The 16569-nt window shown below is 36.3% G+C and overlaps 1 protein-coding gene across 5 annotated transcripts in view; it reads left to right on the forward strand.

Moving 5' to 3' along the window:
• MINPP1 (multiple inositol-polyphosphate phosphatase 1) overlaps positions 1-15759 on the forward strand; it is a 58300-nt gene extending 42541 nt beyond the window's left edge. For 3 of the 5 annotated variants that reach the window (XM_004049731.5, XM_004049733.4, XM_055353211.2), the window contains one exon: positions 6864-8170. In XM_004049731.5, coding sequence (XP_004049779.3) covers positions 6864-7260 — 397 coding nt within the window. In that variant the 3' untranslated portion in view covers positions 7261-8170. Of the gene's footprint in view, positions 1-6863; positions 8171-12118 lie in introns of those variants that run through there. The other 2 variants (XM_055353209.2, XM_004049732.5) reach the window with 2 other exon arrangements.
• The last annotated feature ends 810 nt before the right edge of the window (positions 15760-16569 follow it).

The raw sequence follows: 16569 nt of genomic DNA on the forward strand, positions 1-16569 counted from the left end.
GCATATTATATGAAATATTATGGCAGTTTTTTCTATTTTATAAGTTGTTTTTCTCTGAGATAAAATTTCTCTAAGCGGGATTTTTAATAGTCAAGCTTTCTTGACTTTTTTTTTAAAAAGACATAAACCGAACCAAGTATATTCTTACCTGTATCCAGTAAAGATTTGTGTACATACATTTAGGAGTGATCTATACATATGTCTTGAAGTGATAATTTGTTTTAGGTGATTATATGTTTTATACATGTTTGTGTTATACTTCACCAGTAGTGATATTGTCAAGCAAAAAAATTATGCAGCATCATAAAGTTAACTTTGTTTTCTTTTTAAAAAATTTATTCTTAAGAAACCTTACCTGGACATAATACTAACTTAAAATATCTTCTTTTAATATGTCTTATAATCCAGTGTCTTAGAAATGACCAAATTCATTTTAGTTATATCTAGGAAATCAAAGGTAAAGATGGAGAGATTGATTGGCAAGGAGAGGAGGTTCATGAATTGAGAGTAGAATGTATAAGAAACATGAAATAGATCACATCGAGTCTGGATACAACCTCAGAATCATTCTCAATGCAGTGTTCCAAATAGCTATTAATTACTGATTGGAGATTTGGCTCAGATACTGGTTTTATGACTAAAAATTGTCATTTATTGACATATGCTCTTTCTTCTAAGCAAGAGTAAAAATTTAGATGCATACACCCTTGTCTTTGTTCATCTGCTTAGAGGCTTACATCATTAGTGATCATGTCATGGGGCAAAATTGGGATTCAGCCCCAGAGGCCACATGGTTCTTGGCTTCATGGAGGCAAGAATTCAAGAGTGAGCCAAAAGACTAGAGCAAAAGCAAGTTTATTAAAAAGTGAAGGAATAAAATGGAGGCTGCCACATAGGCAGAGTAGCCTTGAGGGCTGCTGGTTGGCTATTTTTTATGGTTATTTATTAATCGTATGCTAAACAAGGAGTGGATTATTCATGAGTTTTCTGGGAAAGGGTAGGGAATTGTCGGGACCAAGAGTTCCTTCCCTTTTTAGACCTTATAGGGTAACTTCCAGGAGTTGCCATGGCATCTGTAAACTGTCACGGCACAGATGGGAGTGTCTTTTAGCATGCTAATGTATTCTAGTTAGCACATAATGAGCAGTGAGGATCATTGAGGATGAGCAGAGGTCACTGTCTTTGCCCTCTTGATTCTGGCTGGTTGTGGCTGGCTTCTTTACCACATCCTGTTTTATCAGCAGGGTCCTTGTGACCTGTGTCTTGAGAAACACGTTCTGCCGAATTATCTCAATCAGCTTTTTATAGAACTGTGCTTTTCACTGAATATTTTTTTCTTATTGCATGTTCATTTCAGATGAAAAACCTGAGAAATGTGGTCTTCGCCTTTGCGTTGGAAAAGAATTGATGCCTTATTTAAGAAACAATCAGCTAGGTGTGGTGGTTCACACCTATGATCCCAGCACTTTGGGAGGCCGAGGTGAGAGCATCACTTGGGGCCAGGAGTTCAAGACCAGCTTGGGCAACAAGCTAAGACCCCGTTTCTACTAAAAAAAACTTTAAAATGAGTTGGGCATGGTGTGGTGCACTCCTGTGGTCCTAGTGACTTGGGAAGCCTACGTGGGAAGAGTGCTTGAGCCCAGGAGGTCGAGGCTGCAGTGAGCCATGATCACACCACTGTATTCCAGCCTGGGTGACAGAGCGAGCTCCTGTATCTTTAAACAAAAACAAGGAAAAAAATATCATTTTTAAAAAATTTTGCGGGATTTTACATGTGCCTTTGCCAAATTGCATGTTGATGAAGAGTGTTACTAAGCACTGACAACAGAGTCTTCCTCAGTCAGTATGTTGAAATACTGTGTTTCTTCCCACAAATAAGAACTGATTTGATTTTAAATTATTATTATTTTTTTTCCGAGACAGATTCTCGCTCTGTCACCCGGGCTAGAGTGCAGTGACGCGATCTCGGCTCACTGCGACCACTGCCCCCTGGGTCAAGTGATTCTTCTGCCTTGGCCTCCTGAGTAGCTTGGACTACAGTCATGTGCCACCACACCCAGCTAGTTTTTTTGTATATTTGATAGAGATGGGATTTTACTAGGTTGGCCCACCTGTTCTCAAACTCTTGGCCTCAAGAGATCTGCCCATGGCCTCCCTAAGTGCTGGGATTACTTGATTTTAAATGATTTTAATCAGCAATGGTTTGAAAGTAAATTTAAGTGACTAAGAAGTGACTAAGTTCCTAAATTATTTACTCTACTCCTCATAAACAAGTATTTTCTTATAAAAGGCATTAAGGTTTTTCCAAGTAAAATTTTTTGGTATAAATTGTTTCCATACAATTTAATTTATGGTGTACCTGTGGTTTTGCTTTTGCATTTGGATCTTTAGCACTTTTGGATATCTGATGAATTTTAAAATATGCTATTCAGTGAAATGAGTTTGTTACTTGATACCATGTTTACCTTTAGAATAAAGTGTTAGGTACTAATATTTTAGGAGAACTGACTTGAACTCATCTCCTGGATTCTAAACTCAGCACACCACTAATTTGTGTGCTGGGTCACTTCACTGCTAGAACTGCTGTGGCTCTTGCTGCCACTGTGGCTGTTTGCTATCACAGATTGATCGATGGCTCTGTGGCAAACACTACCATAGAGCCATCGATCAATATGTGATAGCAAATATGCGAGTATTTTTCTGTAGCTCAAATCCAACAGCTTTGCAAGGGAAGTAGCTTATCTTCATTCGGCAGGAATGAAGCCTGAGAGAGATTGAGTAATTTGCCCTAAAATTTGCTCATAACCAAGTTATGCCCTCTAGTTTTCAAGCTTCCTAGTTTTTCCCTCTCTAAAAGGGTATGACAGAACCTGTATCATAGGGTAAGCAATCACTTTGCTAAGGCTACACAGAGCAGCATTTCTGTTTTAAGACTTAGTAGTAGTGTATTCATGACCCAGCTCAAACACCACCTCCTCAGCAAAGCGCATTCAATTCTTCCTTAGACAGAAGGATTTGTTCTCTGGGTTTCTCTAACAGACACATGCGAATCTGAAAGAGCCAGAAATGTTTCATTTGTGTTTTTGTTCTTTTATCCCACTATTCTCCCCTCCCCTCCCTCTCCAAGAAGAAGAAACTAGCATGGTGCCTGGCACTCGGCATGAAATGACAGGGCCTGTCACATCTAACAAATTAACCAAATGGGTCTTTTGAAAAGTCTCTTCTTTATTACGTTTTGGAAAACTGAGTGCAGCTAATTTGCCCAGGGCCTTTTGTATGAATATGAGCATCATCAGCTAGCGGCTTTTTCTTGAGTAGCAAGCTATGTTAAGTCACAAAGGGTAAAAGTAGAAAAATAATTATTATGAATGAAATTGTGCTCTTTTTTAATACTTTCCATTATCACAAACTTAAAATATTTATACTTGGTTATTGTAAAAATATATAAATTATAAAAATAAAATTATAAGTGTATTATTCCCTATAGGCACATTTCAATTTCTAAGCAAAATCTTGTTCTTGCTTTTAATGGCTCTACTTTTTTTAAACTATTACCCTTGTCTTATTATTGTTTTACTGTGCATTTAACTAGACCTTTAAGATATTGGGGGTTTTTTGGTGTGTTTCAAATTTGTATAATAGACATTGCTCTATGTAAGAAGATAATCAATACTTATGGACTTTATAAAAAGTTAGCACTTTTCCTTCCTATTGAAAATTGTCTGGAATTCTAAAATACAATTTTAAAACAAATTGGATTCATCAAATGGTAGAAGACAGTAATTTATTTTTGATGGGATGGTTTACTGTGAGAATCTAATATATAAACTTCCTTGATTTCCCATAAAACTTCCAGTAAGCATTTTTAAGTATAATTTTCCTCAAATTTCTTCTGAAGAATTCACTGATTTTAACATATCACTGACAGTAAGGCAGTAAAAAAAGGGGGGAAGATGTTTACTGCCTTTTGTATAAACCCAAGGAACCTTGAAATTTACAACTTAAATTTGAGTCACAGTCTAGATTTCATTTCTTCTGTAGCTTGGATGCAATTAATAGAACTTTGAACTCATAATTTGTGCATAGCTCTTTTGGTCTCTTTCCTTCCCCCAATTTATAGTTTCATGTGTGTGTTTTTGTCTTGTGTCTTTTCTATTTGCTGTTTATTTGATTAACTTTTGAATCTAAGTATGTAAGACTGTCCATACCACTGTCTGTCCTGTGCTCTCCAACACAGTAGCCACCAGCAACATGTGGTTGTTTGGTACTTAAAAAGCGGCTGGTCTGAGCGAAGCTGTCCATAGTGTAAATTATGCACTGGATCTCAGACACTTGGTAGAAAAAAGAATGTAAAGTTTACTAATGGCGTATAAATTACCTGCTGAAATGACAATAGTTTGGATATATTGTCATATCTTGTCCCCAGTTTATTAGAGTTCTTCTGTGGGGGAAAGAGGAGAGAGTTACTGACAGTAAATTCTTCTGGTTAGACAGTGGAGGTGTTGCTGCTGTTGCTGCTATCCTCCCTGACCTGTTTTGTGTGCTAATAGATTCCATGGAGAGCAATAACTGAAAGTTGAATTTAGGATTGCTTCTGGCTTTGAGGTTTCTACCTAATGGCTAAAGGATTTAAAATGTAAACCAGTATATTTATATTACTTGTTTTTCTTTTAACTTGTATCCTTATTAAACTTCATTATTTATATGGTGACAGTAGTGTTAGCTTAGACTTGAATATACTCAGATGTATAAAGGGGCCAGGCAAGTAACAAAGGAATGAATTCATCCTATGTTAGACAATGTGGAATGATACATGTGCTGTGCAACAAGTATATGCCCTCTCTACAGGGTGGGTAACCTTATTCCTGTTTAGCTGATTATGGTCTTAACGGGTATATATGGACTTGTGTTGCCAGATCTTTCATATTTCTAAGAAGAGCAAAAATCTGGATTTTTAAGAATCTTAAACCTCTCAATTTTTAAATACTGATAAGTAATGTAAAATTTAAAAATACTTATGCTGGTCAAACTAAATATGGCTGTGTTCTGAATGCTACTGCTAGGTAACTTCAGACCTAAGAGGTTGCTTCTTGGAAGTAAATACAGGTTTTAGGTATTTTAGATGACCTAATTAAAGTATACCAGTTATGAAGAGAGGCTTGGTAAGCTCCTGTTGATGAATGGCTTTTAAGTTTTACACCTTTTAGAGAATATTAATCTGAAAGTAGTGAATAATTGTCTTTTAGTTTGTTTTGAAATACTGTTAACAGTTTCAGTGTACTTTTTGAGTATATATTTCTAGCGTACTCTTATATATGGAAGTTATTCTGCTCCTTATTTTTTCTTACACGCTTTTCTGTAGTTACTTTAATATGAATTGTTTTCCTGAACATTTAGAAAAAGGTTTGTGTTAGATTGCTTGTCTCATCTCACAGAGCACCCCCATTCTGGTGTGTGTACTGTTCAGAAGTATGATGGGTTGTTTTCTGAGATTTCCTGGCTCTGTTCCCCTCCCCCCACTTTCATCTAGACTTACTTTTTCCTTTATCTCTTCTGTCCCTCTCCTGCTTGGCTGAAATTCCACTCCCAGCAGTTTCTGTAGTGTGAGCCCTGTGTTTGGAGAGTTCACAGGAGCTCCAGGTTTCTCTAGCCCCAGGCCTCACTGTAGGCCTGCCTTGCACTCACCAAGTCCTGGGGAGGACTAAATACTTCCCAATTTGAGCTGCTATATCCAGTTCACACACAGCACTTCCAGTGAACACCTGTGGGCTGTTTGGGATTCTCTTGTTCTCAGATTGCTCAGATGCTCTGTGGCTTCTCTCTGCTTTCTTCAACAGATACTGATAATATCTAGTGCTTGAGGTTGGATGCTACTTGGAGTGGTTCATAGAGAATACTTTTCCACCTAGTTATGTTGTAAATGTTTCCCATGGGTTTTTGGATTTGCTGTCTGCTTGCTGTGTTTGTTTGTGTTGGGGGCAGAGGGAATCAGGAAGGTCTAGAACTGCTGCTTCTATCCTCTCAGAAAATCCAGATGCACTAAATTGATAACCTGATGAGTGGTGGCAAAAAATCAGACAGTCATGTTTGAATAGGTTTACAAATTATATTTAAGAAAAATAGTATTTTTTCTATAAAGGTAGGGAAAAGGCTAAGCAGTCATTCACTGCTTCTTATAAAAATTCTTTACCAGAAAAAAAAATCATAGAAAACTTCAAGAAAAAGAATTGATTCAGCTCAGTGTTGAAAGTGGTTTGTATTCCTGGCACTTTATACTCCCACTCCCAACCAGAGACACATTGTTTCAGCCACAATAGGTTACATCACTAACCTTTTGTCAGTTTTGTAAACCATTGAAGGATTACATGAATTACCATGTAATCCTGTTCAGACTTGATAAGACATTTACTGAATATTGCTTGTTCTTATTCCCTAGATATAAATAAAATAATAACACTTTATTCAAAAGAGCTCCATGGAGTAATATTTACTAAGGGCCAGGTTGCTCAGTTTTATGCACAGAAAGGCAATACAGTGTTGAAATACACATCTGTTTCAAGTTCCCATATCTATAAGACACTTCTCTCTCTTTAAACTTAAAGGAAAATATGTATGCACACTTATATGGATTTACAACAGTACAGTGATCCTGAATTTCGGAACTTAACTTTCAGTATAAAAACTTTAGTTCTCTGCCACATGGAGTTTCAGCCGTATGCTTGTGTAATGTATATAAAGATTTAAAAAAATAGATGGGATTATTTAAACTGAAAAAAGATGTGAAAGTTACTCCTAAGTGTAAATACTATGTTTTATGACATTAATATATATATACCTTATTTTCTGTTAATTTCTGTGTGAAGGTCTCAGCCAATTTCTTCTCCAGTCATCCTCCAGTTTGGTCATGCAGAGACTCTTCTTCCACTGCTTTCTCTCATGGGCTACTTCAAAGACAAGGAACCCCTAACAGCGTACAATTACAAAGAACAAATGCATCGGAAGTTCCGAAGTGGTCTCATTGTACCTTATGCCTCGAACCTGATATTTGTGCTTTACCACTGTGAAAATGCTAAGACTCCTAAAGAACAATTCCGAGTGCAGATGTTATTAAATGAAAAGGTGTTACCTTTGGCTTACTCACAAGAAACTGTTTCATTTTATGAAGATCTGAAGAACCACTACAAGGACATCCTTCAGAGTTGTCAAACCAGTGAAGAATGTGAATTAGCAAGGGCTAACAGTACATCTGATGAACTATGAGTAACCGAAGAACATTTTTAATTCTTTAGGAATCTGCAAGGAGTGATTACATGCTTGTAATAGGTAGGCAGTTCCTTGATGACAGGAAGCTTTTATATTACTTGAGTATTTCTGTCTTTTCACAGAAAAACATTGGGTTTCTCTCTGGGTTTGGACGTGAAATGTAAGAAAAGATTTTTCACTGGAGCAGCTCTCTTAAGGGGAAACAAATCTATTTAGAGAAACAGCTGGCCCTGCAAATGTTTACAGAAATGAAATTCTTCCTACTTATATAAGAAATCTCACACTGAGATAGAATTGTGATTTCATAATAACACTTGAAAAGTGCTGGAGTAACAAAATATCTCAGTTGGACCATCCTTAACTTGATTGAACTGTCTAGGAACTTTACAGATTGTTCTGCAGTTCTCTCTTCTTTTCCTCAGGTAGGACAGCTCTAGCATTTTCTTAATCAGGAATATTGTGGTAAGCTGGGAGTATCACTCTGGAAAAAAGTAACATCTCTAGATGAGAATTTGAAACAAGAAACAGACTGTTGTGAAAGGACACCTTCACTGAAGCAAGTCAGAAAGTACAATGAAAATAAATATTTTTGGTATTTATTTATAAAATATTTGAACATTTTTTCAATAATTCCTTTTTACTTCTAGGAAGTCTCAAAAGACCATCTTAAATTATTATATGTTTGGACAATTAGCAACAAGTCAGATAGTTAGAATCGAAGTTTTTCAAATCCATTGCTTAGCTAACTTTTTCATTCTGTCACTTGGCTTCGATTTTTATATTTTCCTATTATATGAAATGTATCTTTTGGTTGTTTGATTTTTCTTTCTTTCTTTATAAATAGTTCTGAGTTCTGTCAAATGCCATGAAAGTATTTGCTATAATAAAGAAAATTCTTGTGACTTTACCACCAGGACTTTTCTCTTCTCCATGTCAAAATACAATCAATAATTGATGGTAAAATTTTGGAAATTCAAGCAGCTTTGACTCACCTGGCAATTTTTTTTTATTTTTTATTTTTGTTATACTTTTAAGTTCTAGGGTACATGTGCACAACATGCAGGTTTGTTACATATGTATACATGCACCATGTTGGTGTGCTGTACCCATTAACTTGTCATTTACATTAGGTATATCTCCTAATGCTATTCCTCCTCCCTCCCCCACCCCACGACAGGCCCCAATGTGTGATGTTCCCCTTCCTGTGTCCAAGTGTTCTCATTGTTCAATTCCCACCTATGAGTGAAAACATGCGGTGTTTGGTTTTTTGTTCTTGCGATGGTTTGCTGAGAATGATGGTTTCCAGCTTCATCAATGTCCCTACAAAGGACATGAACTCATCCTTTTTTATGGCTGCATAGTGTTCCATGGTGTATATGTGCCACATTTTCTTAATCCAGTCTATCATTGATGGACATTTGGGTTGGTTCCAAGTCTTTGCTATTGTCACCTGGCAATTTAAAGCAATTTTCTTTGAATAGAAATTTCCTCAAATAATGGATTTGTTAATGCATTTTATTTTAATTCATATACACCTTAAAGGTAATATATTTCAAAGGAAAATCTTAGATTTTTCTTAAAAATATGTGGTTACTCTTATTAAACGACATGCAGCAAAATCCCCTACTGGAGTCTCCTCTTACTAGTTTTACAGTACTTTGCTTTCGAGGAGACAGACCATAGGAAAACCAATACATGTTAAGGATATCCATGTGTCTATGTACAGATTATGTACAGATTGTCATATGTGACTTGGATTAGGATATTTTCAAGCCAAACTTCAGTTGATAAAATTGGAAAAATCAGTTTGAGACTTAAAAAAAAATGGCAGTAAGATCTTTTTTATCACCCATAGTCGAAATATTTTCTAGTTAATGCTTAGTCATTTGTTTTTTAGCCAATGAAGTTATCATATGCTAATTTAGAGAAAAGATAAAAAGATTTTTAATGCTTTCTCTATTAGTAAGAAAACCTCATGTTGCTTTTGGTTTGCAAAATATGACCCAGGGACACCTTTAAAATGATATCATATTAACTGTTGGGTTATGTAACCTTGCCAATACCTTTTTGAATAGATCTTCTAAGGTTAAAAAAAAGTAGCACTAATGAGTAAGTAAAAGAAACAAGCTGACAAACATTGGGAGCTGTAAATATAGTATGTGTGCTCTGAAAAAATGAAAAAGGACCGTTTCAACATGGGATTTTCAGAAACTGAATTATTCCCGAATGGATATGATATATAAAATATTCTCCTCAGAACACAAATTCTAGAAGGAAGATATAAATGTTAGAAAGAAAGGATCCTGGGTTGAAGTGACCTTGGGAAACATGGGGTTATCCTATGGAATGTCTCTGGCTTTTAATGTTATATTGTGCGTTATGAATAAAGGAGGCATTATAGTAGATTACATTTTTTTCTATCTTGCTTGACCTGAGTACATTCTCATTTATAGTCATCGTACATTGTAACTCCACAGCAGGAAAAGAGATGTCGTATTCTTCCAATTAAATTTAGATTTATAGTTTGAGTTCCATACTGGAAAACTTGAGCAGAGGTTAACTTTAAAAACTTTAACTATTTTGTCATTACTGAAATAATGTATTTTAAGATGAAAGGATTCTTAATTGTATTCTTTAAACTAGCCTCAATTCAACATCTTCCGTGTACTACATTCTGTGACTCACCACCCTCTAGCCTGAAAGGAACCCAAATGGCATGTGTTAGTTTAATCCAAAATTTTTCAAAGTTTCTCATTTATAATCTATGACAATTTACAATCTATGACAATTGTAAACGAGAATATACTTTGAAAAATTTTGGATTGAACTAACACTGCCATTTGGGTTCCTTTCAGGCTATAGGGTGGTGAGTCATGGAATTAAATACCAGTGGAGGAAAAATTGTACTCAATTGTAAATCTAAGTGTCACAACTGTATATTGAAATTATGAGATGCAGAGATCCCTGATCTTTAGATCAGAGATCTTCAAATGAATGATGTTTTATAAGATAGATGATTAGCTGGTAAATGCTGCTGATGCATTAATACACACTGCTGATTCTGCAAAGTTCTGGTGTTCTCATTTCTTTAAAAAAATGTAAATATGCAGACAAAACAAAATGATGAGCACCCATATACATCCTGTTTTATCAAAATTAACATTATAACATTTGTTTTAGATTTAAACAAGCTGTTTTGAGGACTTTTATATACCTCCATGATTCTATTACCCCTATACCCTGCCTAGAGGTAACCATCAACATAAAATTCAATATTCATCATTGCACTGCATACTTGATTCTGGAAACTTGCAGTATTGTGGGAGTTTTAAATTTTTCTATACAAAGACTTACATTCTCTGTATCATTCTTGAATTAGTAATTATTTTAACTGCTCTGTTTGTTTTTCAAAACTTTTAAAAATCCTGATCATTTGTTGCAAATTAATACCTTCAATTTATCGATGCCTGTTGAGTACTTTTATATAAAAACACTATACATTTAGTCTATGGGCATATAAAGATGAATGAACTTAGGGTTTTGTTTTTTTTTTATTCAAGGAGTTTATCTTAAAAGATCTGAAAACATTTATTGTCTAACACTTAATATTTTGTATCCTTTGAATACTTTTCAAAATATCAAAGACTATGAAAGTTTCATAGGAATTAAATTTCATTGTTCAATAGGACTATATAGTCATCTTTGACTCTATAAAGATGTATTTTAAATATTTCATAGGAAAATACTGGATGGAGGTTAAGCGTGGTCCATTTTTGCTAGTGTTACAGAAGTTGTGATATTATTGTGGTGTTATTTAGGAAATGTCTAAAATGAGAATCTCAAGATAAAAGCTAAAGGTACTATCTAGGATAGGATATGTGAAGAGTTGAACATTGAAAAAAATCTTTGGCTAACAAGAGTTCATTCGTAATAGGTGATCAAATTACTCAGTTTTGCCAAAATTTAACTTTTAATGATTTGACATTTTGGTTGATTAATTTCTATGGACATTAGCCATTTTTTCTGTCTCATCTATAGCTACGTGTGCATTGTACTGTATTTACTGTTTTCTATGGTCATGTCATCATTTTGAAGTTCCTGCTCTCCAACACACACTTACTTGATACTGCTTTTGTCGATGATCTTGATCTTAATTTTAACACTGAAATCAAAACTCAATGTGTAAGGGAAAAAGTAGTTCATTTTTTCCAGGCATATTCCACTGTTATATCTTTATTTGAATGCTTTCCTTTTGTAAACTGCAGAACTGCTAATGCATGCCCTTAGAGATGTGAGAGTTACATATAACCTAACCAGAATATAAACTGTACAGTTTTAGAACACGTTTTTGTCAGATGGTATTTCATGTGGTTCATTAATGATAGTGGGAATTTGGACTGTCTTTTGCCAAATGTAAGCTGAAAATATTTGCATTACTTGCATATACAATTTGCTTATATCTAACTATTACCCTGAACTTAGATCACAGATCACCCAACTCTCTGTTAACTGTTCTTTTTCTCATATTCATTTGTTTCCTTCCGTTCATGTGGCAGCCTCTTTCACTCTTCAGTCTATTTAGCTATGCTTTGTTCTGTGTATGTGTGAGAATAGTAGTATTTTTGACAGAACTCCACATCAGGAAAAGAGATGTCATATTCTTCCAGTTAAAGATATAGTTTGAGTTCCGTACTGGACAACTTGGGAAGAGGTTAATTTTAAAAACTATAACTTTTTTGTCATTACTGAAATTATTTTAAGATAGAAGGATTCTTAATTTTATTCTTTAAACTAGCCTCAATTCAACATCTTCCATGTACTACATTCTCAGATTTTATTTTATTTTTATTTTCAGAGACAGAGTCTTCAGTCTGTGGCCCAGCCTGGAGTGCAGTAGTGCCATCACAGCTCACTGCAGCCTCGAACTCAGCTCAAGTGTTCCTCCCACCTCAGCCTCCCAAGTATCTGGGACTACAGGCACACTCCACCATGCCTGGCTAATTTTTAAGTTTATTGTAGAGATGGGGTCTCTACATCTGTATTGTAGAGATGGGCTCAAGTGGTCCTCCTACATCAGTCTCCCAAAGTGCTGGGATTACAAGTATGAGCCACTGCACCCGGCCCTTTCCCAGATTTTAAACCATTTAGACCCAAGCAATCCATGTTCACACTTTTGTTTGTTGTACTGGGGGAATAAATATTTGTTCATTAAAATGACATCCTTCTGAATTGGGTAATGCTACTGGTAAAGTTGAATTTGGATATTTATTTTACATTATTTCTAAGATGGCTAATGTGGAAAATTAAGTTGGAATGAAAGTATAGATTTTTCTCTGCATTAACAATTTGGGTGCTTTGGGAAACTTTTTCAACAAATATTCTGGAAAAAATACAGTTTTGATGTAAATTAGAGAAGTATATACTGGTGAAATATATCCTTGGATATATACAGATAAGAAAATCTATTTAATTGATAAAAAGGTTGTTAATTGGAAACAGCTAATTTTGCTCCAGCCATAGTTGCTCTTCCTTTGAGAAACCATTAGTTTCTTTTTCTTTTTCCTATTTTTTGTGTTTTTTTTAAATTATTATTTTTTGAGATACAGTCTCTGTCACCCAGGCTGGAGTGCAATGGCACAATCATGGCTCACTGCAGCCTTGACCTCCTGGCCTCAAGTGATCCTCCCACATCAGCCTCCCAAGTAGCTGGTACTACGGATGTTTGACACCATGCCCTGATAATTTTTTTTTATCTTTTGTAGAGACAGGGTCTCAATATGTTGCCCAGGCTGGTCTTGAACTCCTAGGCTCAAGCAATCCTCTCACCGCAACCTCCCAAAGTGCTGGGATTGCAAGTGTGAGCCACCACACCTGTTGGATTCTTTCTCTTAGATATTTTTCTGTCTTTTGCCTTCCTGAGATGAGAAGCCTAGTTTTGGTGAGACAGGGTAGTGTTTTTTTCTCTTCTGTCTGTGCAGCTTTGCTCCCTGAAGCTTTCTGTCAGTATTTGCATTACGAAAATTAGGTTAAGGGCCTGGTTTTCTAATTAGTCTATTTTAGATAGTCACACCACCCAGTGCCATTTATAGTGGGAAGAAACAACTGTCTCAGCTTTTCTTCCTACTTCAGTGCTATGAGACTGAAAAGACTCTGAGAAGAGAAATTGAGATCCTTGGGGCAGGACATAAAAAAGTAAGATAGAAACAACAGCCTTCTCTGCCTTTTCCTTGCTAAGAGATAATACACAAAACTCCCAGATTTAGATATAGGTTCCAGAAGCAGCTAGGATTCTATTAATACATCCCTATTACTCTGGTTGCAAGACTTCAGGTTTTTCTAGTTAGGAAAATGAGGGTAGACCAGCCAACACTGTGGAACTTTTCAAATAGACTGCCAATTTTTGCCTCAGTCACCTGCTGGAGATAGGAAAGTCAGTAATACTCACTTTTCAAGTCTAGTTGCTATCAGCCTAGCTCTTGAAAAATAGCTGGAAGCATGGAAGCATGGCTTTCCTCCAGCCCTGTGGCCTACATGATGTTTCAAAGGATTGTTTAACAGGTCTAAAAACTGATTATGTAAACGAAAAATAAAATTCTAAGCCCCCCAACTGACTGAATGGACCCCTTCTTGGCTAAGGAATTCCAAGAAACCTGAACAACTAGTTCAAGCCATCACAGGATGAAGGGGTTGGACATACCTTGTTACATCCTCCCTTTGAAGTTCAGGAACAACTGACCAGCATTAATGTGAAAATAGAGATCATAACAGTGACAAAACAGACTGTAGCAATAAGATACCAAATTCCAACCTGACTCTGGTACAGGATCACATAACAGCAGGCCCTGAAGGAAATCAAAGCATTTTACCCCAAAATAAATTTCTTTGACATATTTTGAAATGGCCCTGCAAAGCTGTCTCTTGTGGACGAAATCTGCATTCTGTAGAGAATCTCCTTCCCTTGCTAGGTCTTTTCCAGAGTCTGACAAGAGATATTTACCATCTATTCTGTCTGAAGCCTGCTACATGGAGGCTTCATCTACATAAGAATCTTGGCTTCCACAGCCTCCCCCAACTTTAACATTTGTTTATGCTGACTTCAACTCTTCAGTCAAAGCTTAACTCCTTCAACCAATTGCCCAGGTAGGAAATCTTGGAATCCACCTATGACCTGGAAGCCCTCCCACATCAAGATGTCCTGCCTTTCTGGGCTGAATCAGTGTATACCTTCCATGTATCAATTTCTGTCTTTGCTTGTAACTTCTGCCTTCCTAAAATGTATAAAACCAAGAACTGTAACCCAAACACGTTGGGCGCATGTTCTCAAGACCTCTTGAGGCTGTGTCATGGGCGGGGTCCTTAACCTTGGCAAAATAAGCCTAAATCGATTGACATCTGTCTCAGATACTTTTTGGTTTAAATTACAAAGTATTTTATAAGCACTATTATAGACCTGGGTACATGTATTTGTTGGTATTTGTGCAAACACAGGTGAGTAAAGTCCAGTCTTAAAAGAAAATCATCTCATAGAGCATAATGTATCAAAGTACTTTGTAATTCTCAATACTCAGCAATGTACCTGATGTTAAGTAATCTGTAAAATAAATCATGTATTAATAGTTGCCATTAGGTAAGAGAAATAGCTACACTTGCCAAGCACTATAGGTTGTACTTTGTTTTTCTACTTAATCCTCTTTACAGCACTGTGAAGTTGCTAGTATAAAACCCATTTTGCAGATGAGAAAATGAGGTCGTTTCAACTTTGTATTGAAGATCCTGTAGTAGACAGAATAATTGATGAATGATGAATCAAAGAAATGCTAGAAAACGCCAGATGACTCTTGGTAGCTGCTGCCTCTGACCTTTTTTTTTTTTTTTTTTTTTTTGAGAGGGAGTCTAGCTCTATCACCCAGGCTGGAGTGCAGTGGGGCAATCTTGGATCACTGCAACCTCCGCCTCCAGGGTTCAAGCGGTTCTCCTGTCTCAACCTCCCGAGTAGCTGTGATTACAGGCATGTGCCACCACATCCAGCTAATTTTTATATTTTTAGTAGAGATGGGATTTCACCATGTTGGCCAGGCTGGTCTTGAACTCCTGACCTTCAGTGATCCACCTGCTGCCTCAGTCTCCCAAAGTGTGGTATTACAGGCATGAGACACCACACCTAGCCTGGGCATATATTTAAACCTCGTAAGAGAAGAGCCCAAAGTGCAGAGAACTGGCGTCAGCAGTCACATATTATGACAATGTTGAGTTTGACTGATCTTCCTTCTTTGACCTGTTTATACAAGAATAGGGTATATGAAAGAAGAAGGTACCTTTTTTTTTTTTCCGCATAATAAGCACTATTCAAATTTGTTAACAGCAATATCAGTGGTTGAAGTGGAATTTGGACCTAGTTTATTTGGGGTGTTTTGATGTGCACATTGTTCCAGTAACATAGAATGATTGCAACTAATTCTTGATTCTGCACACTACTGCAATAAAAAATGTTTTGAATATGCTTCTACCCTTTGGCCTTCTCTGTAGCCATTGGCCTCTATAATTCTCGGCTTCCATAATTGCTGAGGCTGAGAAGTTGCATGCTTAGCAGGAAATGGAAAGGAAAAGAAAGTGTCAGCCTCTTCTATGACCTTTTCTAAGACAAATCAATTCTGTTTCTCCAGGCTCAGCTGACTGTACTATGCACCTGGTCTAGAAGGCTTTCTTAGTTAACCAGGAGGGTGGGACAAGTTAATTGATTCTTCTGCTGTCCCTTAGAAATGTATTTGTAGAATTTTAAAGCAAAGCACATCTCAGACCTTGTTGGAAATTCAAAGTTGTTTGGATTTCAGAATAATGGGAACTATAGTTATATTGTTTATTTATTTTCCCTTCCATTGCTTTTATAGCCCTTTTGAGCAATAACTACCTAACAGGCATGGGATTAGGGACTGAAGATAAAATATTTTTTGCCCTCAAATATTTTATGTACATGCATAGAGTGTATGTGTTAATTGTTAGTCCTGTTTTAGAAACAATGTCCCTTAGGAAGTCTTCGGTCTTAGGAGGATTCCCAAAAGAAGGATGGTTTCTGTTCTTGAATTAGAATTTTATGTCTGTAGTCTACCCTCCACCCCATCTCTATTTAGTGAAGTAGTTGTAATCTGCATATGCCAGCCCTCATAGGCTCACTCCTGTAACTCAACTATAGAGTCCATAAAGCCAGGCTCATTGCACACACAGCAATGGCAGCTGGCAGATGTTTATCAGATATCTATGATGCAGAATTTTATGGGGGATGAAGAAGGCAAAAATTTGCTGCAGACT

The sequence above is a fragment of the Gorilla gorilla genome, chromosome 8 (assembly GCF_029281585.2).
Source record: "Gorilla gorilla gorilla isolate KB3781 chromosome 8, NHGRI_mGorGor1-v2.1_pri, whole genome shotgun sequence".
NCBI classification, from domain to species: Eukaryota; Metazoa; Chordata; class Mammalia; order Primates; family Hominidae; genus Gorilla; species Gorilla gorilla.